The sequence below is a fragment of the Chelmon rostratus genome, chromosome 1 (genome assembly GCF_017976325.1).
Source record: "Chelmon rostratus isolate fCheRos1 chromosome 1, fCheRos1.pri, whole genome shotgun sequence".
NCBI lineage: Eukaryota > Metazoa > Chordata > Actinopteri > Chaetodontiformes > Chaetodontidae > Chelmon > Chelmon rostratus.
This window is the reverse complement of record NC_055658.1, coordinates 22,874,472-22,900,594: the sequence shown is the minus strand read 5'-3', so window position 1 is coordinate 22,900,594 and position 26,123 is coordinate 22,874,472. Positions and strand designations below refer to the sequence as shown.

Below are 26,123 nucleotides of genomic sequence, written 5' to 3'. Positions count from 1 at the left end.
CAGCTGTAGCCGGAGGCATTATGTTTGCAGGTTGTCTGTACGCTGTCCATACATCCCATTCTCGCGAACACACTGTCGCAGGAACGCCTTGAGGGAATTTGTTCAAATTTGACACAAATGTTCACTTGGACTCAAGGATTAAGTCACGAGCTTTTGGAGGTCAAAGGTCAAGGTCACCCTGACCACACAACATGTTTTTCGCCATTACTCAAGAATTAATTTGCTAATTATGACAAAATTTCACACAAATGTCTCATAGGATAAAATGGTGAAGTGATGACTGTTGTACAAAAGGTCAAAGGTCAATTTCACTGTGACATCATAATGTTCTGCAAAAAACACGCTTCTGGCCATTATTCAGCACCATAACTCAGGAACAGAAGGCAGATTGTGATATTTCACATTTGGTCAGATAGTGAATTGGTAACACTAATCTTCTGACTGTGCTGATTGTAGAGATCTTCTGTGCAGCCGGGTTGAAGATGTGTGTGAAGCATCCACATTTTACAGTTTGTAGCGTCTTTGCAGCAACATCTGTATTTGAAGCATTGTAGTTCACCACAAGCTCATTGGTTCTGCTGATATTGAGCTTCAGCTGATTGTAACTCTAGTCATTATAGTTTTATTGGCGCTTTAGCTTTATTGTCTGTACAAACTTATGGCAGCAATGTCACCTGATTCATGCTGTTAACCGCCATAGTTGCAGTCTGGGTAATGAATTTAAACCTGCTCTTTATGAACTTAAACATAGAAAAATGGGGAACCAAAGATCAATAAATGCTACTTTCACTTCACAAATATGTTGTTTTTCTTTTATCAGCGAGCCGAGTGGAGGCAGAAGATGCACTATTGATTTCTGATCCTAGGACACCAGTGAATATCCTTGAGGAATAACAAACTTTGTTGCTTGAACTTTGGTTAACATCTAGCGTATCAAAACACAGTCATATCAGGGGTTTTGCACGGCAAGATCTTGTGCAACCGAGCCTTACATCCTTGAGCAAACAAATAATGAAATAAATAATGTTCAAGCACTGAATGCCAACAGTTTTGCATTGTAATGAGGTGTGCAGAGGTAAATCTGCATACCGCCATTTTATCTTAGAATGACTGGCTTCAAATGCCCTGGATACTAAAATCTCTGATCCATGAAGATGCATTAACTCTACTCATGTACTTCTCTCAATATGCATGTCCTTTATCTGACAAATAACAAAAGGGAGCAGATAATTTCAGAATGGTGGTCCTTTTTTTTTTAAAGGGGGAGAGGAAAGAAAGAGAAAACAAACAATTGAAGGTTGCCTCGGGTATCATCTCTCTGAGGGGCATTGAGCCATTAAAGGCGAAAACAAGCATCAAGGAAGGAAGTAAAAAAGGAGCGCTCTGGCACCGCTAACAACATCGTCACCGAGCCAATCCACCCACTTCTTACCCTCCTTTCACACCACATTGTCAAAATAACTGTCAAAGTGTTTCATGCCTCAGAACTGCTGGATAAAATGTCGGACTTTGTGGGAGGTGCTGTATGCTCACAATATTGAGGACAATAAAGAAAGAAACAATCTGGCATAACTGTGCAATTTAGAAATAGAATTTATCTGATGAACGGCGGACCACGGCAAGCTTCAGCAACTCTCACCAGCGAGACTCCATTTTGAAGCAGTGCAGAATATTTCTGACGACGAACCCGTTGTAAACTTCTGTGACAGCCAGTGGCTGTATTTTCCATCCATTTTATACTTTATTGGATTTCCTTCCTTCATCTGCTATTGCTGTATTTAGTGTTGATGAGTTCCAATGAGGGAGGAAAAATAGGCCATCGGATTCTCTTAATTCACCGCACACACTCTGCCCCTGTCATTTAATTGATAGATGCACGCTCTTTCTTTTTTCACTCTCTCCCGCTCCCCACAAAGCTATCCATTTATTGCCACTTTCATTACTCGGAGCAGAACGGTGAGTTTTTGAGATCAGTGCTGGGTATCTGGTGGCTAATGAATTGGGTGGACTGCAGTGATTGCAGGAGCATCTGCCTTCACTATCTGAAGACACTAAATGACATGTTCAGAGTGACAACAAAGAGATGAGGGACTAAAAGCTACTGCTGCCTGACTCATTACAAAGCAGACACAAGTCTCTTTTCTTGCATTTATCCCCATTTATTTCTTCAGTAGTGACCAAATGTTAATCATACAGCTACAGATGGAGGCATCTTAATGCCAATTCTGGATATAAGAGCTCTTGAGATACATGTTTGTTTCCATGTTTATTCATACCACTGATTAAAGTGCCTCCTTATTGCCATGCAACTCAACACAGTAAGTATTACTGATGTGCCCTCTCTGAGCTGGATCCCAGAAATACAGTAGTAGGGCTGTGCTGGTGTTCAGTGTGGGCCCCAAGCTTCCTGCCAGCAGCACTGAGGCATGTCATTAGAAGCACCCAATCAAGCCCACACGCTGGACTGTTGCTCAAGCTGCAGAATTGTGGCCAGAGGCAAAAAGAACCCCACAAACATTGGTCCTCCAGCAGGTGTAAGGAGCAGTTCAGGTCTGCTCTGCTCTGTTCTCTCAGAGTCAGAGGGGTGAGTCCCCGTTCCTTATTTCTTATTGGTTAAATTTAGACCAGTATCCTACGCTGCAGATAGAATACTTATCAGGCCAGTGCCAAGCCAAAGACAGAGCTGCAAGAGACTCCACTCCTGTATTCCTCCTCCATTTCCACTGCATTAAAGCTCTCAGCACTGGAGCAACCCTAGCCCTAAGTTTAACTGTAGCCCAGAGATATATTGACTACTTTTCACGCAATTATGAGCAGCATTTGAAACACCCAAGGCATTTTAGTGACACATTAAAGTCACTTAATGGGATGCTGATTTTCAACACTGGACTATCCAAATAAAGTGCGACCTATTATATGAATATTTCATATGCATTTTGATGGAATCTATCTGAGACTCTGCAAACATTACCTATTATTTATTGCCCTGCCCCCTGATTTCTTTCCATTCTGCATCAGAGAGTGGATGCTTCTTTGCCCAATCAGTCATTTGTTTGACTGTATAAATTATTGAGTAGGTACAGTATATTCACATGCATCATTGAAGAGTTTGAGTTATAGATGGAAAAATCAGCATCATCATTTTGTGAGTCTCTCAATCGATCATATTTTAGAATATAGGCTGTAATTATAGTTAATATGTACAAAAATTGCTGATGTAGACAACATTTTTACATTATACAAGAGACTTTAGTTGGGATCTGGTGGCTCTTATTTTGTCAATCAAATCTCAGATTTTTAGAATCATACAGCGACACATGGATAATTCATGCTCCCTTAAGTGCTTGCATAGGAGGCTTTACTGGCTACTTATGAGGCAGCAGCATGTCCGGTAGACTAGCCAACATTACTGTTTAACATCGATAACACAGCTCTACTCCAAAGATTGCAGGAAGAGCTAGAGTAACATTTGTGGCTGACCCCCATCTTGCTACGTCTCCTCTTTTTTTCTTTTTTTTTTTTTCGCTCTGGAAATGAGAGCAGATGCCAAATGATACCACTAAGCAGAGCAGTACTGAAATAAGAAATAGCTGTAACCGGGACACACTGGGTGAATATTTAGAGCAATGTACATATTTTAGCACACTATTTCATGTAATTCCAGGTCAAAGTAGACCTCGCTTGTGCCTGCGCTGATTTAACTCCAGGTTTGAGGGCATGTGTATATGAAAGTACAGTAGGGTGGTGCCACGTAAGCACTGTTGTGTTGTTTTTCTGAAAGATGGGGCATGGGTTATCAAAGGGCATGGTCTCTAGTTTCTGCTGTCTCTTTCTCCCCATCTCTGTCTTTCTTTTTTACCATGCTCTCTTAGTCCTTGAACTCCCCTGAGACAATAGAGACGCTCCACTCTGGGGTCCAAAGTCAGGGGGCTAGGGACACAGTACGCACGTGTCAGTGCTACATTTGCTCCAGCCTTGGAGAGAGAAGGAAGGGCTAGGAAGGTTAGAATAAGGGCGAGACGAGGGAGCTGAAGACAGAGAAGGAGGGGAGATTCAGGGTGCTTCATCATCTCCAGTGACAACTGCACACAGAGGGAAGCAAAGTACATGTCCACTTACAATCTGCAGCCTTATCCAGCAGGCTGCCAGCTAGCGGTCACCTCACAGACGTCTGGCCAAGCCCATCTATTAACCCAGAACAGCTGGCCACTTTCCAGCTTGAACGACTGCGCTTTTAATTGTGCTTGTGTTCTGGGGGGCAAAGGAAAGGGGGGGGGGGGGGGGGGGGGTTGCTACGATTACATTTACATTTTGATCATTACCAAAGAGTCTCCCTCACAGGATCACTGCTCAAGAGACACAGTGTGACAACAATCCATAGACACAACACACCTGCTGCCGTTAAAATCTATTAATTTCCTGGAAAAAAAAAGACTAAACATAAAATTATGTTTTGTTTTGTTGCGTCTTTTTACTTTAGTAACCTTGACTCCATCTAAACACACACACACACACACACATGCACACACACCTCAAATGCTGAATCCTGTCGATGCTGCAGAATGCACCAGCATCTACATAATACAACAAAACTAATTTCCCTGTCTCCTGCTGTTCTTGAGTCCTGAGAAGATGAAAATATTCATCGCTGTTGTCCTGAACACAGCGTAATCATCGAGGATTTATGCTTCTTGCTTGTATCGAATTAATTGCGCATGGAGTGAGGAGGGTCAAGAGAATATCTCATAGCAATGGATTTCACCATGTCATCACACAATTGCATAATGTAAAACTATATTTCTTATATTTCTTCTTTTTCATGTCAGCAAAGTCCACACAGCTGTTGCCTCCACTACAATACAGAATGCAGTGCACAGATACGGTGCGGCATTGTAGCAGCTAATTTCCGAGCTTGTCAGTATGCTGTGGTGAGGGATGGTATGCACGGCAATTTGCCTTCGGATTACCCGATGGCTGTTGGTGCACTGGTTACTTCTGCCGAAACACTTGAGCCATGGGATGAAACTTGTCAGGAATAATTAGAGGTCTACCTTTTCTTAATGAAGAGAGAAAACTCTACATAAACACTTTATAAATAAACACTACCCTAAAAAAAATTAAAAATCTGGTTTATAGTGATGGCTACTGAGTGACCCTGAGGTGAGCAGGTTGGGGTTTTCTTATCTTCTAATACCAATTCATTTATTTTTGTATATTTTACAAAATAACCCTGAAAATAAAGCTACTGCATCATAAGGTACCTCTACACTGCATTCAACATGCAGCTGTACTGCTGACCGCTTCAGCAAATCCTTTGAAACAATCTTGGTCATCTTTGTGAATTACTGTTATCGAAGTTATTATTATCAGTATCTTTCCATGAATTAAATGTGTTTTAGTTGTGCACATTTATCATCACATAGAGAGAACTTATCTTATGTTCTGATTGAAAGACTTGGTGTCAGTGTGATGAAGCCACTGGTGATTCAATGCATCTCTCAAGCATTACTTCTAAACATGATGAACAATGTCTTCACACAGTCCATAAGTTTTAACATGTGAGGCAAATAACTCATTGCTTTGAGATGATTACACCTTTGTAACCTTAATTAAAGGGATGAGAAAGATTACATAAGTATGCATGACTTCACATTGGAGTATGTTCTGTGTAATTTTCTATTGTTGGCCAGGGTTAGAACTACCTTCAAGGAGCTGCAAATTCTGCAAGTTTCCCAAAGGTATTTGATGAGAAAAGGGTATATACGGTATAATTTGTCATTGCACCCCTCTTCTAGATACGTAAAAGAACAGTATGAGCAAGCTTCCAACTGAAAACTGACAAGGCAAGCAATGTTGAGGAACAGCCATGTTCACTGCAGTGTTCAGTGTTTGGACCCTGACAGAGCAGAGGCTCTAGATTGGTCCCCACCACAAAATCACCGCCCTCCAAAATAACACATATGGAGTTTTTTTTCTGATCTGAATCTCTAATCCACTTTGTCAGTGCCCCCAGAATGGTTAGAAATACATCCATTATACGATGTGGTAATGCTACAGTTAAGGTCTGGTTAGACGCAAAAATGGCTTGATTTTGGTTAAAAGTATTTTCTCACTAGGGTTGAGGGGACCTTCATTGTAAAGGTTAAGCAGTCATGGTTAAAAGAAAGCCATGCTGCTTCGCTATGGGAAATAACTTCCTTATTTGCTCCCAACATAATTGCTATGGCCACCCAAGCACTTGGTCACTTGAACGTAAATAAATGTCGTTTTGGTTATTTCTTTGACTACAACAGCATTTTCTCCATCTTTATCTCAGGCTTACCAGAAGAGCAATGAGGGTTTAAGGTTTAAACTATTTAGACTTGCTGTCATTCCATGATCACCTCATAAACTTGCGGTATATTAAGCTAAGACTGTACACAGGTAGAGACATATGTTACATGTGAAAGTCATGATAAGTTAGTCAGTGCCACAACAGCAGCTCGCAACAAGAAGAAGAATGACCAAGTCATCATAAAGGATTGGATAGTGTATAAATTAAAAAAAACTGGAAATAGAAGACTGTGCCACATTCATAAGCCCAAAAAAAAAGGGAGGGGTTGACAGTAAACCCTGTAAATCCATTTGGTTTTTCAGACATGGAAGGAGAACGGAACTGACAATAGCTTGAGGGGCCAGTGCTCCATGGAGTGAATACCAGAGCGGAGGAGAGGAAAAATAAATAAAGAATGTGTCACCTAGTGGGAGGAGGCACTGAGGCAGGATCTGTCAGAACTCTGCTGCTGTCTGCAGATTAGATCTGGGGCTATTTAAAGAGGGAGAGCACGCCAAAGCCCCCTGACGCCAGTGTCCACACTGCACCCGCCGCCACTCTGACATCATTGGCAGCCATCACCTTGTGACAAAAAAACATGAAGCATAAATGATGGCTACAAAGGGGGGTGGGGAGAGGGGGCATTTTCCTGTGACTGACCTGATCACGTTGCACGTTCTCGGCATCCGTGTAAATTCACCACATAACAGCCAAGGTCACACGAGAGGGAATTTGCCTGATAATGCCAGAGATGTAGTCAGAGCTGTGGTATACGTTTCAAAGGGTTATTGTTGGCTTATAAATATAACTCTGTAACCCTGCAGTCAGATGTACAAGCTGCCATCAGAATGATCACCGTTTCCCACCAGGATCAAACTAGCATGAGCCAGCCTGGCAGACTGATTTGGCGTGTGCTGGCTATGTAACTGCTGCGTGTGTATGACGGTGTGTTTTTATTTGAGAGGCAAAGAAGGAGCCAGTGACTGATGCATGTGTTTGCGTGGGTGTATGAGTATCTGCCAGAAGATCCGAGATTGGCTGTGTGTATGGGAGTGTGTGTGCACATACTGTAGTTTTGTGGGTTCCTGTTGTGGGTGCGTGTTCTTGCGTGAGTGCACGGTGTTTGTGCGCATTTTCTGTCCTCCCACCGCAGATTGATTAGATAGGATGCTGTTGGCGAGGCCCCGCTGTGTGTTTGGTCACATCGCTCTGACTGTCTGTGATGTTTCTCTTCTTAAATAAAGCAACATGAGCCCAGTCATGTTTGCCTCCCAAACATGGAACAGGGATGATGAAGCTATGTTCACCACCGAACCGCGAGGCCTCATTTACCCCATGATACCCTCTCCCTTCCCGACTCGCTCTCGCACTCCTGTCTTGCTCTCTTCCTCCAGGCTGCAGTAGACTGACTCTCTGCTACAGACTGAGTCATTCTAAGCCAGTCAGTTATCTCTCCATCCAGCCCTCAGATTTCACCACTCCTTTTGTTGTCATCAATCAGAGCACGGCTGCCAGAGAGAGAGGGGAAGACCGTGAAAGGTGTCAAAACAGTGGCCAACTAAGGACTTGCACTTGTAGGTTGGCACCACATTTACGCATGGACACGGAATCCATGGATTATTAATGCAGCCCCTTTTCAAATGTTTCCAGGAACCTTGTAGAATGGCGTGTGAAAAGCAAAGAGCTTGCGTCAGAACTTGCATTGGCGAACACCGGTTATTGCATCATGCAGACTTGCAAACAGGCACTACAGTAGGTTTGGAGGAGGCGATTTGCTGGCAGGCTGAGCTGATAGGGGAGAGGGTCACGGAGACACCCAGGTGAAAACAAAAAAAGTGCGGGAGGCTCAGGCGCAGGGATGCTCACAAATGTCCCCCACAGATGGCTCGGAGAAGCGTCCATACTGTACCTCTACCTGCTAATTACATGCTGCGCCTGACTTCACACTTTCTCTTCCCTACCAATGCCAACTTCATTGAAAAGATGAATATGCTTTACGTGGAACAATACATCTCCATTCTTCACTCCTTCCAATTTGTGTCAACAGCACAGTACAATGGGCCCACTGTTTATGGACTGGCAATTTAAATCGTGAAAGCAAGAGATGAAGTGAGAGGAGAAAAGGATAGAAAATTGCCTCTCCTGTCCTTCACCTTCACTGTACATTTCTTATTTGTCTGTAGTAATTGGCCCTTTTAATGTTCCTGGACAATGCAGGTAGAGACCCCCACTGTGTTATGTGCTTTTTTGGCGGGGGGGGTTGTGGTTGTTTTTTTCTAACAAGACAGCAGAGCAGAATGCGGCCAACAGGAGAAAGTCTGATGGATGACATGTGTTACAATAAACTACATTCCTGGTTGGCTAGCATGGACTTTCCATTTACATCTACTATATTTGAGCCTGACAATCTAAATTCATTCTGGAGACTTATTTTTCCATCACTGGGCAAACATTCGACAAGTGCCTTTAGTTAAATGCAAATGAACCTAATTAACCATGATAGGATTTTTTGATTATGCATGTTGAAGTAGCAGACAGTTATCTAGTGGTATGCCTTCCTCTGGACAACCAAAGCCCCTTCCCCTACAGTGGGGACAAGAACTATAAAAAAAAAACGAGTCCAGAAAGTAGTAGAAAAATATTAATAGTGCACTAAAATACTGCCCTAGTTAAACAGAATTTTTTCTCTCACTTTGTTGAGATTTGTTTACCAGGCTCCTCTTGCCGGAAGGGCTTGTGTGAGTGAGGTAGCGCTTCTCCACACACCACCATGTTTCCCTGCCAACTCTGCAACCTATAATTATCAAGACCCACACATGCGCGCGCACACACACACAGACACATTAAAACTCAAATCAAGAGAATTGTTGGGAGGAAAATACGTCGAGTTATTGCTCTGAGGGGAACATATATGTATTCTCTGTATATTTCAGGCAAGTAATCAATAAGTTTTTGAGCTTATGAGTATTATTTCAATATGTAATTAAAGGAGCTGATCCTTTCGCACTGACTAATTGTCCTCACTATGAGATGGCTGATGAAATCCATCCAAAAAAAGAAAGACAAAGAGAGAGGCTGTGGCAGCTTCTTAATGGGGAACTGCGCCAGCATATCTGGATTTTGATGACTAATTTCACATTCAAAGGCTGTATTTTACATTGGAATTTTGTGAAAGTTCATTCTTGCTCAGAAAGGATAAAACCTTGGATCGAGCGTAACTGGAAAGAGGATATGTTAAATGCACAGATAAATAAGGGAGTGTTTGGAACATCTGTTGGTGAGGCAGTATTTTGCAGTCCTTGCTTGCTTAGATTTAATTATATATGTGACATTTTAGCATTGCATTCAAAGTAGTACATTGCTGTGAGGGTTCTTATAGCATTCAAAATATAGTCACTGTGGACCTTATCCAACTGCAGCAAATGCCTGACTAGCTTGCAAGTGCACGTTCTGTGTTAGGGCTCTCAATATCATCCCCTCTCTGGGGAATGCTTGTTCAATAACATAATACCAATGATTAGAATTCAGCCTACTCCCCTCAGTGATGAGACACTAATTGCTTTATTGATAACTCTGATAGCCCGCTGGTGGTGGATGGCTGACATCCCACATCATAACAAATTCTGCTTGTATCAACCTGGAATACACAAAGATTAGATCACGCCCAATACCCTCACCATCTGCCCCCACCGGTCGCCGCAGTAAGTTTTTACCTCACACTTAGGCGCTTCATTCTTTTTCACAGCTCATCTCACTACTTACTCGAAGTACAGCCAAGCTAAAAATAGGCAAGGGGTTCAGATAATGACAAAGAAGGTCACTGCCGGCCTCGCTGTCTCCGCAAGGTCTGGCAAGGAGCCGGCCGATTGTTCATTTCTATTGTTAGGGACGCAGACTGTTAGGAAGATCCACACATTACAGGGAGATGTGTTGACATCTGTCACCCTGATGATTGATTGCCTGAAGGAGATTCTTCAGTTTGCTACATGTTGGTTGCTGTTTTACAAGATGCAATGTGTGGGTGGTTGGACAGAAGAGTATCTATAAATAGAGAGACTGGTGATGGTGAGGGAGTGATGGAGGCAGGTATGTGTGGCAGCCAGATGGTGCCTTGTGGGGAATGTCTCCCAGTGATTTTGTTTGCAAATAGGTCTCTGTAAAGTCGCCGGCTCCTCTCCTCCAACTTGCCTGCTGTTATAGGCAGAGCTTTAGGAACTGCCATATCTGATAAAGGTGCTGCAGACTCAAAGATGTCCTGCCGCTTGCAGGAGAGAGAGTGAAAGTGACGCACTGTGACAGGTTTTGTCACTCTCTGAGGCGACCGCCCTACAGATTGTCACAGATAGAAATGGCAGAACCCTGGAAGCAATGACAAATTGTTTTGAGAAAAAGGAGTAGGAGAGCGAGTCATGTCAATATCTGTGGCCTACTTCAGCACGGAGGGGAGCGCGCCATCACTCAAGATCTTTGTTTTCACTTCCCACAGCCGTATGTGTAGGTGTCATGACCTTTTGAGAATAGGGTTCTTGCTGCAGTTAAATATAAATGCATTTCAGTTTGTAATATACTGTGTGAAGAGCTATCATCAAGCAAACCTGCATAATTTAACACTCAACATTTAACTAAGCTACTTAAATGCATCCTAAAGTATGTTACATAGACCACCGGTTGTAATTAGATAAAATTTGCTCACAGGCTAATTTGAATGCAAGAGTTCGAGTATTCATGACAGATTTATCAAAAACAACACACGTTTATGTTGTCTGATTTCATATAAGTGATAAGCTGAAGTTTTTGTTGCCAAATGGCCACATCAAAGAATGAATCTTCCCTCCCTGTGATAACCTACGGTACAGCATGGTTACAGTACATATATATGTGCACTAGGGCTGCCAAATAAACGTGAATGATCCGAGTTATCAGTTGAGGAAAAGTCGACTCGCATTTCGTCAGTCGAATCACTGCACTTTCTTTTAAGCTGCTTCACTGTACACAGAGCAATGCGGGAGCAGCAGCGTGCCCGGCTGTAAACTTTACAAACCGCATCTTGTCTCAAAATGACATTGGCACAAAACTAACTGTGGTGGAAGTACAGAAGGGTAATGGAAACAAAGGGTAGCGTGACGCCGAACAGACGCTCTCAGGTCCAGTGCTGACACTAACTGAAGTTGGCTAAACTACTTTTGAGCCACGCACTGGTACGACCTCCTCTCCTGCCATCCAGCGCGACCGAGCGTTCGGCTGACAGCTGACGGCAGGACAGCGGGACAGATGTGTTGTGCACGAGGATTTTATAACTGAACTATGACCAGGACTCCCGCCTCATGCAGGTTGATGCAGGAGTTTAGTGTGGGGTGGCTGCTTTGCAGGTGCACTAAACTGATACTTACTATGCAGGGGAGTCAGGCTGATGAATCGGGATTGAAGTGTTGACTCTGAGTCGACTCCCAACATCATGATTTGGGGACAGCCGTAATGTGCACATGAACATTTTCTTTATGTCATCAAGAGAGCAATCCTTGATCTGCTCCACTGAGTGAGCGCGAGTACGACATTGTGAACACAGTAACAGAAGCCAGGGTGATTTCACGGAGATATGGGCACATTTTCTGGTTCGTAACTGCTAGCACCACACCAGATAAAGCTCATTTGGGTGTAAAAGCTCAAACAAACATTTTACGAGTACACAAATTCAATCTCCAATTATCTTTTAATAGCGCAGCTACAGGTTCTTATCTCTTGAAGTCTTCACTACTTAGGGTTCCCCCATCTGTAGCTCAGGAATAACACGATCACAGGATTAATCATTTCTTATTTTTTTTAAGGATCACAAATTTACTGTGAAAGTTTATATTTACAGAATATAGTGTGTCTCTTATGAGGCAATATCAGTTTTTATCACTATTGCTGGAATTGTTTTAAAGTTGAGTGCAACTGCAAAAGTCAATAATGCCTTGGGATAATGCATCACTGTAAATGGGACCTTATCATAGCATATCAGTTACCGTAAAATAGGCTGCTTATTTTAAACAGCTCACTCCTCCAGACAGTGACTCACAGTCACAGGCCTGAGGGCAAAAAAGCTTTGTTGATGAGAGGTCACAGGAGACTGCTCAAGCTAACAGTGGCCACAAGTAAGTGTTTAGTGCAGCGACAGTGTGAAAAGAGACATCTAGAGATTCAGGCACCTATGATGGCTGGCTGACAGAGCCCATGCAGATCCGTATAAATGCTAAATATTTATCCAGAATAAATACTGACCACCAACTTTGGAAGTGTGGATGACCTGAGACATGATGCACTAACATAAAATGTTTTTCTTGTTACAAACTGTAGTAGTTGTCTTACTAACAGTTGAGAATTGTATAAATGTCACAGTGTATTATGCAACCTTGTTGCTGACTAGATGCATCTGTTCATTGCCAGTCTTTCTGCAGAATGATGTACTTTAAGTGTGTATCATTCCCACATAGATGTCTAGTAACCATACATACATTTCTGCCACCACCACCATAAGCAGCAAAGAGAAGGTTAAAATAATAACAAATTGTATAATTTTGTTGTTTTGTTTTTTTTTACTCTGAGCCTCAATGTTTTCATTTCAGCATGGCACATCAGGCTATATTTGGTGGGCAATGATATATGGGTTCACACAATAAAAGAAAATGGGAGCACACTTCCATTAAGATAAGCGCTGCAGGCCAAGGAAACCTAGAAATGCCAGTGGCATATTGATTGCGTGCCCTGTATTAATAGTAGGGTTAGTTGCTGCTCTCTAAGCTCAGACATTTCATCCAAAGTCACCCGACAACAATGAGCAGCAACAACAACCAACCTCAAGTTTTAACCAAATGAAAAATGGCACAAGTGCTGAAAAGCTGAAAAGACAGTTGTAGTCTGTTGATTTTTTTATAGACCTTTGATTTCATTGTGTCAGTTTAACATTAGTTCAGTGCGTAATAGTCTGGATCAGTGCTATAGCTGTTATATTATTTTAGAAAATGTGTTGGTGGTAATTTTTTGCTGTCAATCATAATAAATGTCTCAGAAAAAAGAAACAAAACAATAACCATCATTTGTCTACTAAGGACGTACTGTCAGCTGTCAGATATGATGGGAGATGTAGTATGAAACTTGCTCAGTGTGACTCACTGTAACTGACTTGGTTAAAACGTAAGAAAAAGATGTACATTTGACGTGACCCTGTCTAACAGTGTTGTCGGGTACTATGAAAATCCACAAGCAGCCAAATATTAATCACTTGTAGCAGGTGTGGTGATTAGTAATTAACATTGATTAGTGATCAATAATCACATATACATTCCTAGTTGCCAGCTAATTAGCATCATCAACTATAAGCATGCTAATACAGAGAGCAACAAGTCTAACTGCCTGATACAGTCAGGAAGATTTTTTTATTTGACATGGGCAGTTGATTAATATTTTAGTGCAGGATTTACACTTTCTCTTGCTGGCATGTTGTTGATGGATATGTCTTACTTCATCAGGGTATACGAGTGTGTGTGAACAAGTACAGATGCTACACAGTAAACCAATGCAGTTGCCGAAAAGTTACAGCCAGGAAAGCAGATTCACGGCTGACACTTAAATCAAAGGAGTGACATGCTTACACAATTCATAATAGCCTGATACATTATTGCACATGGGGCTTCAGGGGGGGCCTGGATGTGGAATAGTTTAGGTAACATGTCATGATGTGTAAATGGTAGTATGCCTGCGACTGACATTGCCAACAGCTGTCTCCAAATTCCCTGTGCACTACTACTACTCATTCACTGCCACGCATTATCATGGCAGTTTGTGAAATAGCCACAAAATTGAATCTATAGGATATGTGTACACGGTCATACATTTTTAATCACAGACAGAACATCCTCTACCTCAAATTCTAATCCTTTTCGTGAAAACTACAGTTTGGGAAATGCATTTTTTACTACTATGTAGCAGCCATTCAATGTATTTACGCTCAGCAATTACATCTCCACATAGTGGCTCAAACTGCCTTCATGAATGAGGGATTCACAGGAAACTCTGCATGCCGGTGGTGTAATTTTACCTCATTGATGACAGGTTTTGGCATTTACTGTTTACTCTTCTAACACTGTATCACAGACATATTATTGCCAATACGAATTCTTACTGCTAATGCAAATTGGAACATCCTCTTGCTCCATGATTGCAAATATTACTGACTGATGTTTTAATTAAAGTGAGTTTGGTTGGCTTTCAAACACAAGTTTTTCTTCCATTTCTGTAAATTTGACAGTAGTAGCTGCTCAAGGGGTGTTTGCTTTAAAATTAAGACGCACATCGCTGATACCACGAAAACCATGGGTTGCTGAATTAACCAGGGCTGAAGTCTAAAGGATTACAACTTTAACTAGCAGATCAAAAAGCAATATGAGACATTTTTAAAAATGCCTCATACTGAGAAAATTACCTATTTTGTTGTTTAGACATGGCCTATTTTGAGAACCTCACAAGTCTTTGTTCTTTTGATGCCGTTTTCTAACCTAAATTGATTTAACTTGTAATTAATGGTTGAAGATTGGACTATTTTTTCCAGCATAATCAGAGTTTTTCTAGCAGCTAACATCTTCAGCTATAGAAATTTCAGCTGTGACAGTATGGACAGTTGACAGTGTGAAGCGGACACTAAGCTTGACACAAATGATGTCAATAAAGAGACCATTTGCAATGTTAGAAACACGGAGAGCAACAAAACAACCCCTTCATTTACTCATGTAGTACATGTGTATCAAAGTGTTGACAGCAACTGTGACTTATTGACATAAGTGACAGTAATGTGAACAACTGAAAACAGTCTGGCAGCTGTCATGGATGATACCTGCGTGATTACCTAAGTGAGTTGTCCAGTTGTACACGTCCACACATCTGATCCTCCTCCAACAGACTGTATATTCGCATCTCCTTTCTTCTTCACCGCCAACAGAGCAGAGAGATTTAACTGCAGCATCGTGTAGGGAAAACAGCAGACACATGCTTTTCTTCTGTTTTTTTTTTTTTTTACCTTGGTGTGTTATTTCAGTTTTTTTGGGGGGGTGTAAATCCATTTACACTCCTGGAATTGTGAAATAACACCCAGTACGGCTGCATGGAAACTGTCATTAGGTAATATCATCTGTCCCCAGCCCAAGAAGACAGACAGTGATGGGAGCCATAACGTAAGAAGGATTTTTAATTAAGAAATGAGTGCAGGTGATAGCTTTTGCTGAGTGGTGGGGTCGCAGTTTCATTCTCACTTTTGATAAAGCCCCTGATGGCCGTATGTAACTGTAATGTGACTGTGAGTGAGGTGGAAATCAACTCTGATGTTGTACGCAAGTTGCATGTGCCCGAGACACACATTTTTGTCAGTATTTCCGCCATATAACATCTTGGTGAAACCTAAAACTTGGATTTTGAGTCAGCATTTTTTACAGAAAATGTGGAACAGCTGTTCCTTTTGACAAAAAGTAATCAACAGCTGAGATAAAAACAACCAGGTTTAAAAGTGCACATCATTTTCTTTTCAGTTATATCATTTTCCTTCGATGCAGATCCAAATCTTGTTAATTGTATTGACTGACTGACTATATGAACTACTACTATTGCTACTACTACTGCAGCTGCTGCCTCTATACATCATTGTCTCTACACAACAATACAGACCCAAGAAACAACCCAAACCCCAAGAAGACACAATAACTCAGTCTGATATAAAACATGTATTTACTTAATTTTCAGTCAACCTTAACTTTTTGTTCCACTACACAAAGCATCTGATGTAAACAGGCTTTGACAGGCCAGAAAAATTGTTTATGTCACGCTGTGATACTTTTATGTACTAACATGTTTACAGCAGTTTTTAGTGCTTTTCATTCACGTCTATTGTAAGAATTATGTGAGCCATTGTTACAGTGACAAATCAACTTTAACAATGGCAAAAAAACATAAATGAATAACTACTCTTTTTTTTCTTCAGGGTGGACTTTTATCTGCTTACTGGTTTGGTCTTATACATACTGGCAGTGTGAAGTGTCAGGATGAGGGATTTACTGCTGGCTTGGCCTAAGTAAGATCCTGTAGTGTTATTCTCCCCAACCGTAGAGATTCTCCCCTTTTTCCAGTATGGGTCAACAATGTTTACTCTCCACCACAAACACATAAACCGCTCTCACTGCTGCACTCTGACAAACTGCAATCACTGCAACCATGTTGCTAATGAAAACCCCACTGAGTCATTAAAATGGTTCAGTGTGGCCTGGCTGCGCTCACATACACACCTTTTTTCCTTGCATGTGACCAGGGTGACCTGACAGTGCTCAGGTCTAATCCGTGTGCTATCTCAGGGAAGCAGACAGACTGAGGAGCTCCATAGCGTGGAACTACCATCTTTTTCTGGTCATTACCGGCACTAGGCCTCTCAACATGGATAGAAGCAATGGAGAACCTCAATAACGATCGGTGTCCTTTGCCAGCACCAACGCATGCTGCATCTGCTGCCTCCCTTTTGCTGGAAGACAGACTTCCAGCTCCCTCACTGATTGTACAACCCATAACCTCTCCAGCATAATGGTATAAACCTTCCAAATTTGCCATACAGCAGGTGGATGAGCCTGCCCAGTCTAAGGACCTAAATTTGGCTAAGGAAGTGGTTGATTTCCGAGGCCTCAAGGACTGCAGGAGCCCACCTCTTCTAAAGCCCCAAAGGGATAAATGAGGCCCATTATGCGGTGAAGTTTGTAATGATGCTTTTGATTAGTGAGTTGTCAGGAGGTATTTGCCCTACGCTCATCACAGCGTTGTTTAGCACTTTAAGGCCTCCATAAAGATGAGTGTTTTTTGAGCAAAGATGAAAAAGCAGGGGGCATGTGCCTAATGAAGTCTCAGGCTTATAGCCCCTCTCATGACAGGATAATTACACCAAATGCTTCCAGCGAGCACTTCAAAGGACACTTCATCCCTGTGCCAACACCACGCAACACATCTCACCAATCAAGATGGCCTGACCTAAATCAGGTCCCCCTGGCTTGTCTGTAATGTCCCCCGCCCACAGACCCACTGGACTTCTGCAGAGCCAACAGCATCAGAATCACAACTGCACTCCGTGTAATTGAGGAGGACAAAACGCATACAGGAATTAGTCTTTCTGGTGTTGCAGCAGAAACATATTGACAAGTTAGTCCTATAAAAGGATGTCACATGTAGCGCTACCGAAGAGAGCCAAAGCGCAGTAGCGGCGTGTGCACTAAAATTCTGAAACACACAAACACTTGTCATCTGAATTGCACCTTTCATATCATCAGTTAAGTGGCCCCATCTTCTACATGCACATGCTTTGAAGGGAGGATGACAGTACTGCAAGTGCAGCGTTCGTTCTGAATTTACTGAAGTTCACACAATTTGTGTCAGTTTGAGAAATGGGATTTTGAAGCGGGGCTGTGAAAATGCAGCTATATTAAAGGGATATTCTAAACAAAAATCTAGTGTATTTTTTCTGGGCGAAAGTATGAAACGCTCACTCGTTCCCTGTAAGCTCTAAATGTAACTGCTGTAATTTGCCTGTCTTAAAGAAGGGAGGCTATGGTCAGGTTGAAGGGTTATGGTTAGGGGTAGTTTTCACGACAGAAAGAAAGCATGAAATTGTCGATTGAAAATTCTGAATTGGCTCCTGGAGCATAATTAATTCCTCTGCTGTCCACCCATGCACCCAGCATGTTCTAAACACTCATATTTTTAACTATATATGCCTAAAAACTCTGTCTCAATCTTCATACTCGACCCTGTTGAGATTGCGAGCAGCAGCAGCGGCCTTCTGCTTCACAAATCTGCCCTGAGCTTTCATGTAATGCGGCCCAAGCTTTCAAGCCCACAGTGCTGTGCAAATATTTCAACATTCTGCACGTTGTTCACATACAGCTGGGTAATATAAGTACGCAACAAGAAATTCAAAATACTCCATAGTGAATAAGATGTCTAGAAGAGATTGCACACGTTTACGAGTCACTGGACAATTTTTCTAGTGAATCCAGGAAATATGTTCCTTCAGAGTAAGTCGGGGATGATAAATTAGCTTCTGGGGGATAAGATAAACCACAGTGTGAGTGGCTTGGATGCTTCCCTCTTCACGTCTTGAGGAGAATTAAATTGAGGGTAAATAAGCATGGGGTAGAGCGTAAGGAGGAACTGCAAAACTGCAGGAGCTAACCACATTAAAACAATATTTGCAAATGTTTTACTTACAAAGTCAGCATGCCAGGCTATTGTGATAATTGCTGCGACTTCCTAACTGGCATAAACCGCTTCCAGCGCTGGAAGTGCAGCGCAGGGGAAGGCTGGAAATCTATTGTTGTTGACATGTTGAGAAAGAAATAGCACTTAGATGTGTTTGAATGGCTCCTATGAACACATTTTAGTTTTTCCCATGGAAAAAGCAAAGCCATGCAAGACGCTGGATGCTGCATAATTAACAAACAAGCACTGCAAACTTCTCTCAGTCTACTCTGAAAATGACTCCTGGAAGAACGGGTGGCACAGGAACAGATGGAGAGAGGCCACTTGAACACAGCGTAATGAAGCGATCCATAGAAAATTCACTCGTACAGAGTGCATTTCAAATGAATCCAGTGAGGGTGTTATGTCTCATTTATTTTGGTAACTCACACCTGATGTATTTTTTTTTTACATATGTACAAACCGCATTGCTACAGATGCCATATTTCAGAGCAGTTTTTATTCACTGATAAATACTTAATATGTGAGATGGCAGAAAGATGCACTTTTACACCATTTACGTATATAAGACTTGCAAAGGATGGCAATCTCCATCTGTTTACTAGACAGCTAACAAAAATCTTCTCATACAGAAAGCCATCAATGCACATCAAAACAAGCTATTCCCGTTAAACATCTGTTAAAAGATCAACAGAGTGATTAGAACATGTGGTAAATACTCTCCTCATCAGAGGCAATTTTACACCCAAATATTCCCATTTTCTGATTTTGACCTCAGCCTGTATTTTTCAACAACACATTAAACATTGGTAGTGGAATAAGTTAATGTTCCAGTACATTTTCAATTAGCATTAACAGAGGACAGGCGTTCACTAGGGGGCAAAGAAACGGGTACCCACTCACCATAAATAAATCATGATACCAGGTGGAGCTGAATATTAGTGAGAAGGACTCGTGTAATGATACTGGACAGTACAAAATCTATTTCCCAAATCACCTCTTCACCAGAGAAGAGGCTCTTCAGAGAGTTTTTACATTACTGACCATCACTCTGTGTTAGACTATCCCTGCCTGTCTTTTCCATCACTGTACCTTTCTGTCACAGACAAGGCTCCAAGTGCCCTCTTTCACTCTGACCCTCAATTACCCAGCACAATCATCTCAGACAGGTGTTGAGGTACAGTAATAAACCCTCGCCTGATGCTGTCGAGGCAGCCTCTCTTTTAAAGCACCTCTGAGAGCTCTGAAATGACTGAACTCGCTGTTGATCAGGTGCTGTGACCACAGTTGACTCGTGGCTGCTGGCTGATAGTGTGCAATGAAAATAGAAAAAAAGAATTACAATTCCACTTACTGCTGTGTATATAAACAAGCTCAGATGTGCTTTGTGTTGGCTGGGCCACCCAAAAAAAAAAAACAACAACTATGTTTATTGCTATAATTTGTGTGCTAATCATTCACACAGAATCACAGATATTGTTATATTCATCATTATAGTTTTTAGTAGCTTCCACTAGACGCCATTTACTGTAAAGAAAGTAAGTTAAGTTGTCAGCAGAGACATTGAGAGAAAATTAAAGACTGAAGATAAACTCAAATCCCCAGCACTTATATCCACGCTGATACTATACATTACTGCTTAACTGTGTTGCAAATGGAGTCTTTTCAGTCACAAGGATATGCCATCACTGCATCATAAACTCTGTAGAGTGGTAGTGCCATAAAGTCCATGGGGGATACACAGCCTAACTCCAGAGGTTTATCACAGCTTCAAGCTGCATATCCAGAATGTTAAAGGAAACAATACACAGGAGAAGTCAAGAATACTTTGCTGCATTTACTATTAACTAGTATTAAACCAACAGGCCTACATTTCAAGCTATGTTCGAAGCTATCACAAGAACTGTCAGGAAGTTATTAGTCAGTTTTAACATGTAACTCCACCCATGGGTTGTGTTGTCCACCCACACAGACAATTATTCTGTCTGATAATACTCATGTGAGAAGGACCATTAAGTGTTGGTACAGTAAACATGGGCTGGTTATTGCACAGGGGATGAGCACTGGACTAATTCTGTTTACTCACGCAGTGCTTGGTTCATTTTCGACTCGTAAAAGGACCTGTTATTTGATAGCGGCACTATGGGACCTGCGACAGGATAATCTCAAAAAGACATTTGATGTCTTCTTCACTGATGAACAGATGTGATGCTGTTTCACTGAAAAATTCAGTCACATTAATTACTTTTTCCTTTTATCTTTGACTCTTGAAGATTTTAATAATGCGTTTTCTGTTTGAAACACACTGTGGTCATTGTTAATGACTGGTTCCTGACATTCATCCTTTGTGTTAAAGCAATCTGCTCCTCCAATTCACTCCATAGCTCCTTCATCACACATTCTCTGACTGGAAGAAAAAGCAGAGACTAGTGTTCATTGTTGCTGCATAGAGCATGTGGTGCATTGTGACCTAGAAAGATTCAGCAGAACCCTTCTAGCTGAGACACTTATCAAGCTAAATTAGCCTACATACCACAGGCAGGGGTCAGGCTAACCAGCAGTGGAAGCTGCCACAGCTTACCGTTAACACTCGGGAATGCTTTTTAAAAATGGAAAATAAGCAGGGTCATGATCCGCTGTAGAGAAATTTGGGTGATGTTTAGCAGCCAGAAACTTTATTCTTACAGTTCTTTTCAGCTTTCCTTTCACATGTCACAGCAGAGTGGTTGTGTTCACATTTTTAAATGCACATTTCTATGGGATTTATTTTAGAAAGGACTTCTACTAATCGCAATAACTAACCAACAAGTAGTCTCTACTGGTGTCATGGCAAGCTTTTGAAATACACTGGATGGATAATTTTTTTAACAAATCGATTAAATTAAGTCCCTCGCTCATGTTGTATAATCAAGTAAACAAAGCTATCCAGCCTCCTCTGGGCCTGAGAAACGTCTTACATTAACAACTCTGTGAGTAGAAAGTCGGCAAATCACACAGCAAACACGTTGAGTAATTCAAGGATTAGAGGATTCATACAGCCCAATTCCCTCTGGGCAGTCTGCCAATAGAGAAGCACGGTCCAGGTACTCATGAGGTGTACGATGCCACAACTAGCAGATCTGCAGAGGAGCTCACTGACAGATGAGCCAGTACCGTGCATGTAGACGTACACAGCCAGATTCAATTGCAGCCGGTGTGACTTAACAGCATAAAATGTGTCTGAGAAAAGGATACAGGAGCTAGCGAAAATGCATTAGCGAGTAGAATGGCAGCATCAACTTATCCGTCACACTTTCCTTCTCTTAAATTTGTGGCTTGTAATTTAAGTCAGTGTTCTTATTTTTCATTCAAGGATTTAGTGAGTAAATTTATGTTCGATTCATAAATCGTGAGATATTTGCACAAGCTCATCAAGCACATGGATGTCAGTCGCCATATTTGCAGTGTGGACCACCTGAGCTTTTAGGGAGCACATGAGCAGCATGGTACTCCACCAGAACACTGTCAGGACGCTTGAATTTGCAGTGCGAGACTTGTAAATTACTCTTGAAAGTTGGACAGTGGATGAAGGAGGATTGTAATTCTACTTGCAGAGATAAGACTGTTGTGGTATTGATGCAACTGTACTCATTTGTAGTCATATGAGCCAGAAAGAACCAAAACTCTGCAAATAATTCTAAAGGCAGAAAAAAGGGGGATCATGTCACATGGATCTGAGAGTAAAAATACACTTTCTCTGCTATTAAACTGCAATTATGCTGCAAACTCATGTGTGCACGTTGTGAAAAAGTTTTTGGAGTTAAAACCACTTGCTTAATTGCTGAGCGGTTTGTGAAAATGTATCATTTACACGCTACGCGAATGCTGAGTGTTTTTATTTTACAATAGACTGTTGTTGAGAGCAAAACATGCTGATTGAAGGTGCTAAAATGTCAAGGATAGAGGGCTTGGATTTTAGGTGTTGTCAGCAAACCAGTGTGATTTCAACTGAAGTGCTTTCTATTCAGCAAACACTCAGTGCTGTGGCTGCTGATGACAGAAGCATTGAGGTTAATTTTGAGGTAACAATGAATTAAATGCTTTTATGTGATACATTTCCATGCAGGAGGTGAAAATTTGAGTTTATTTGGTTTGACATGGACATTACATAAGCGCTGGGATTAAAATGCTATGCATCAATATACGAGCATCAAAGGCACTGGGTTAAGTGTATCATAAAGCCATATGCCTGTGTAGGTTCATTTCATTCATCCAGGTAGCTACAGCACAACATCAAGGCAAAATGAATCAGCCAGTGGACTGAGGATGTACTGCTTTCACCATTCATTTTTTTCAGTTCTTCTCTCTTTCAGAGCTGAAGAAGCCTCTTTGATGAGTCGTGACACGTCTTCAATGCTACAACCTTGTTCCAGTGGATATTTAATTTTGTCTTGATGTAGCATAAAGCTAATTTACAACACCTGTCCACAGGAGGCCTTGTCGGAACGAAAAACAATATTGGAAACCGTGAACAAACAATTAAGGATTTATGGATGAAAAGTAGTGTAATGGCGTGCTGCAAACGCAGCTCTATTAGCAGCTGTGAATAAATCTTAACTTTTGTTAAACCTGCCTGTGGGGGGTAAATCAATGGAATGCAAAGCACCTGGAAATTTCATGTAATGAAGTATTGGGTAAGCTGTCACAAAGAGTTAGATCAAAGTGAGTTTCACGATTTGTGCTTTTGGTGAAGTTTCTGCCACACTTTTGTCAACTTTTGTCATTAGATGGAGTCTATTATTATTTCCTATTTAGTTTATTTATATCTGTGAAAAGGAACATCAGTATGCATTCTACATTTGTAATGCTTCTAAAAGTATCAAAATATGAGCAATAATGAACCCCCTGTGTACACTAAAGGGGCCCTGTGGAGATTTGCTGTAAACAAACAAAAGCTATGATAACATTCACCAAAATACATTGTGTGCATCCCAACAAAGATGTTTATTTCATTTCCTTCCTAAGAAACATTTACAAAGCCATTTTTTAAAGGATTACATGTTTATTAGCTTGCAGCCTTCTTCTTTTCTGCCTTTGTAGGAGCATTACAGGATAGCTTGGCGTGTTACCACCTCCTGTGGATCATTGTAGTGTGACACCACTGGTAGGACTGTGTATCATGTCACCCACATGAGCACGCACATGCACAGGATCACCAAAATGGGGGCAAACTCATTAAAAAACAGCTCCATCACACTACTAGAAGTCTAAACCTCCACAGGGAACATTTAAATAATGCAGTGGTGGTGCAAAGAGCCTCATGTAAAAATCATGTAAAAATCACACCGAAAGTCCATGTGCTATGTACTATGCTCTGAAGGTCTCTGACACAGTTGCTTAGTCTTTAACTGCTTCAAAATGTTTTACCATTGCCAAGTGTTGATGTGAATTGTAACTAAACAAACATCTGTCAGCAGCTGCACTGTTATTGTCAAATATTGACACTAAAATCATTTCATCCAACACTTACGTGAAAACAAGACAAAGAGTCTTCAATCATGCCAGCAGCTCTGTGAGGCTGTAGGCAGAGTGGTGCTTTGAGCTAAATGCTAAGGTCAGCATGCTAACACGTTCACAATGGCAATGCTGACATGTAACATTTTTAACATATATAATGTTTACCATGCTGAACATCTTAGTTTAGTGTGTCAGCATGCTAACATTTGATAATTTGCACTAGACACAAAATTAATTTGCGTATGGAGGGGATGTCATTAGTTTTGCAGGTCATATTTGGTCATAAATCAAAGCACCTGACACTAGGAATTTAGATGGTGACCATATAAAAAGTTAAGGGATCACGTTCATCCTGAGGGGGTCATGGATGTTTGTACCAAATTTCATGCCAATCAAGCCGATAGTTGTCGAGACCTTTCACTTTCTGGACAGTATCTCATGAGTTCTCTCTGTCGTTCTCTCCCTTTTCTATTGCAGGTGGTGGGTCAGATCGATAAACTAACGTCCGACTTTGACTTTGACCTGGAGCCAGATGACTGGACGGTGGCCACAGCCAGCAGCACGTCCAGCAGCGAGCGAGGTTTGGGAGAGGCCTTCAGGCTGGACTTCCTCAATGCAGATGTGCTTTCTGATAGCTGGGAGTTCTGCAGCTACCTGGAGGCAGCTGGCGCGGCTGCCCGCCGACCTGGCGAACACCCAGGAGATCCGCGATCGGAGCTGGGCCGCGGGACCATCCCCACCCAGACGCAGACCCCCACCCCGCCCCCCACCACTGCCTCGGTCTACTCCCAGATGAACGGCGGGCTGCCCATACCCAACGGGCCCCGCATTATTACTCCAGATTCATCCAGCGAGGAGGCCAGCAGCTCCACGCACAGCCACAAGACTTCCCGTACCTCTGGCACAAGAGAAAGAGTCCGCTTCAGTGACAAAATTCTGTACCACGCGTTGTGCTGTGATGATGACGAGGAGGAGGAGGAGCAAGAGGAATTACAGGAGAACAAGAGTGGCTGTGCTACACCAGATAGCGATAGCGAACCCAGTCTGCTGACAAGCTCAGTCGCCCCAAAACGTTCTTCCTCTGAGCACTCACTCCTCCATAACTGTCTGGACCCTTCCTATGTCTCCTCGCCAGTGAAGGGGACGACGGGAGCTCACACACTACCCAGGAAAGGTCTCTTAAACCCCGGCTGCCGCAAAAAACTGTTACGAAATAGCAGCACACAAACTGTCTCTGACAAGAGCACCCAAACTGTACTGCCCTATATTCCAACCAAACAGAAAACAAAGGACCACTGAGAAAGCCCCAAGTTTATCATAAATCTCATGAAGAGGACTGTGCATTATTTAATATTAAATACATAGCTCATAGATTAATACACAAATAAATTAATTACTAAATAAATAAATGATATATGGGAAATCACTCGACTACCTAAAGTTTTTCTGAGGCTCAGGGAAAACACGATGAAATGAGGCAAAGCAGATCATTACGATGAAAGTTACCGGTGGACCAAAAGGTTAGTGCCTGTTCTAATGTCAAAAGATACACTGAATGGATTCCCTGTGTGTAATCATTTGAAACGATGACAGAGATTTTAAAAGCAATCATTTTTACTAGAACAGTGAGGTATGAAGAGGTCCTTTCCCCTCCTCGTACAATAGTATAAGTCACGAAAAAAAAAAGAAAAGAAAATGCTTGTTCCTATAATGTGGATACAAAACGCTGCACATTCTGTACTCTGAATCTGTATAAACATTGTCTTTTTCCATGTTCCAGTTATTTCAAATGTCAAGGGGATTGTTGCTTTCAGCGGGGTAATGTATCTAGATGCACATGTCAAGCCTCTTCCTCTCTTTGATGTCAACAAACAACTTCGAGCAAGGAGCCAGGAAACAACGCTATTTACCTGCCCTTGATTTTAGAAATCATCTCAATGGGATCTCATCTTGGTCTGCTGCAGAAGCTGAAGCACAAGAGCAGCAGGCAGATAAACAGACGCATACACACAAACACACACACATATATATAAGTAACTTGAGAATGTGCGATCCA

General features: G+C 41.8%; 1 protein-coding gene across 1 annotated transcript in view; it reads left to right on the top strand.

The window, feature by feature from the left end:
- The window catches only part of insyn1 (inhibitory synaptic factor 1), a 43,950-nt gene extending 18,403 nt beyond the window's left edge, over positions 1 to 25,547 (top strand). The window contains exon 2 of the mRNA XM_041941895.1: positions 24,545 to 25,547. Within this exon, the coding sequence (XP_041797829.1) occupies positions 24,545 to 25,366 (822 nt within the window). The 3' untranslated portion in view covers positions 25,367 to 25,547. The remainder of the gene's footprint in view (positions 1 to 24,544) is intronic.
- The last annotated feature ends 576 nt before the right edge of the window (positions 25,548 to 26,123 follow it).